Consider the following 2,189-nt stretch of genomic DNA (forward strand, 5'->3'; position numbering starts at 1 on the left):
ATATATATATATATATATATATATATATATATATATATATATATATACGATAACATACGTACCAGACTAGACTAGGATCAATGTATTCAAACAAAAGATATTGATTTTGTTTTAAAACATACTTTTTTAATAATCTCCTTGGTCAGGCTGTTGTATAACATTCGAGCGCTCAGCTAAAATCAGAGAGATGATATCCATCCTTAAATCAGTCAGTTTCAAAGTGGAGACTACTGCGCTTATGCTTTTGGGGATTGTTTAAGGGGCCGATCGTAGTGAAAGTATTTCATACGTAATGCAGGTTTTACTATTGCTCTAAATTATTTCTATATTGTTTATTATCTTCTTTCAGTGTTGTATTGTGTAGTGTAAAAGTGTGAAACGTTGAACAAATGAGCAGTTTTTTTTAAAACGTGTATAAAATATGGTTTTATTTACTATCGTTTATGTTAACGGTGCACCAAGTGGTAATTGCTAGCAATTCCAAGAATTAATTTTGGGCTAAATTTAAATCCTTCAGAAAAGCAACAATTTGAGCAGAATTGCTAACAATTTCTGCTAGACTTTTTTTTCCTCCTCTTTCAGTTGGAGAAATTTGAATAAAGAATTTATTATATAAGGTATTTAGTACACCCCAATTAATCTAATACATAGAAACACGCATGCGTCCGTACATACATACAAACCACACACACACATATGTGTGGAAAAGAGGATTGTGCACAATTTTCGTCTACCTCTTTCATTCACGATGTATTAAATTACTTACTCTCCCCTCTATGTTAGCCCGCATGGGTAATAAAAAATCAGATGTATTAAATTACTTACTCAAGGTAATAATCGAACCCGAAACAGACGGCTGCAAAGCAAACTTCTTAACCCCTCGGCTATGATTGCGCACTTGCATTATACAAAAGAAATATATATTTAAAAAAAAGCCAAAACAAAACAAAAACAATTATACTTACTCAGGTCCTTCCAACAATAAGTTGCATTTACCAAACGGTATTTGTAATTCCTCTTCCAAAGTTTCGTACCAATCAAAAATAACTTCATTAATTTTATCGAACATATCAGTCGGTTTGTACCAAGAAGCTAAGGTGCTATCTTCCTTTTTCAATTTAAATGCTGCATTTAAAACAGTTAAGGTCCTTCTCTGTGATAAGCCCATTTCCTCGAGCTGTTAAAATAGATTCAGAAGAATATTCATGTAAATAAAAAAGCAAACAAAAAAAAAACATTAAGGTAATAAAACGACCATGCAAAAGAATTATCAGAATCTACGAGGGGTTGCTGAAAAGTTCCTGGCTTTGGGTAAAAGAAAACACTAGTAGATCAGTTAATTATGATTTTATTCAACATATTTCTCTCTCAAATTCACACACTTATTGCAGCGGCCCTTCAGTTTTTCTAAGCCCTGTAAAAGAACACGAAAGGTTGGGCCTCCAACCAGGCCTTTCGCGAAACCCTCAAAGCCAAGAAATTTTCACCACCCCGCTCCTCATATATTATAATAAGAGTCATTTTCCACGTTCGTCACACTATCTTCATATTGTGATGATTTTCAAGTAATTTATGTAGAGAGCTGAAACTAGATCAAATCAACTCAAATCACACATATATATAAATTTTCAAACGCAGGATAATGCTAATAATATAGCCTGAAGAGGCCAAACTACCCCTATCTTGCAGAAAAAAGTGTAGGCGGTTAGCTGTAGGACTCTAACTCACATCTCCGTGATTACGCGTCACGATGCTCTGAGCGATTGAGCTAAACTCCCCCACTACAGACTCCTTTGCAAATTTAAGATGCATAGAAATCTCGCTTTATGAGACGCTATCATATGTTAAATTCAAATTACGATGAACATATACAAACAAACGAAGTTTGCTTTTAGAAGCGTTGAGTTGTCTTAGAAAGTTAAAGAAGTGATTTAAAATTCTCAATCGCAGGATAATGCTAAAAATATAGCCTGAACACGGAGATGTGAGTTCGAGTCCCACAGCTAATCACCTACACTTTTTTCTGCAAAATAGGGGTAGTTTATCCTGTTCAGGCTATATTATTAGCGTTATCCTGCGTTTTTGAACTAACCAGCTGTATAGATGCAAACACAATTCCATCTTCCTTGCTTCCTTCTTTCTTTCCTTCTCTTTTCCTTTCACACTCCTTTCAGATACACAGGCACATA

The 2,189-nt window shown here is 34.4% G+C and overlaps 1 protein-coding gene across 2 annotated transcripts in view; it reads right to left on the reverse strand.

Annotated features, from left to right (window-relative positions):
• LOC106873828 (uncharacterized) overlaps positions 1 to 2,189 on the reverse strand; it is a 135,667-nt gene that overhangs the window by 1,391 nt on the left and 132,087 nt on the right. The window contains exons 9-10 of one of the 2 annotated variants that reach the window (XM_052967965.1): positions 966 to 1,177; positions 123 to 173 (exon numbers count right to left, since the gene is read on the reverse strand). In XM_052967965.1, coding sequence (XP_052823925.1) covers positions 170 to 173; positions 966 to 1,177 — 216 coding nt within the window. In that variant the 3' untranslated portion in view covers positions 123 to 169. The remainder of the gene's footprint in view (positions 1 to 122; positions 174 to 965; positions 1,178 to 2,189) is intronic. The other variant, XM_052967964.1, reaches the window with a different exon arrangement.

This window comes from Octopus bimaculoides, chromosome 5 (genome assembly GCF_001194135.2).
Source record: "Octopus bimaculoides isolate UCB-OBI-ISO-001 chromosome 5, ASM119413v2, whole genome shotgun sequence".
Taxonomy (NCBI): domain Eukaryota; kingdom Metazoa; phylum Mollusca; class Cephalopoda; order Octopoda; family Octopodidae; genus Octopus; species Octopus bimaculoides.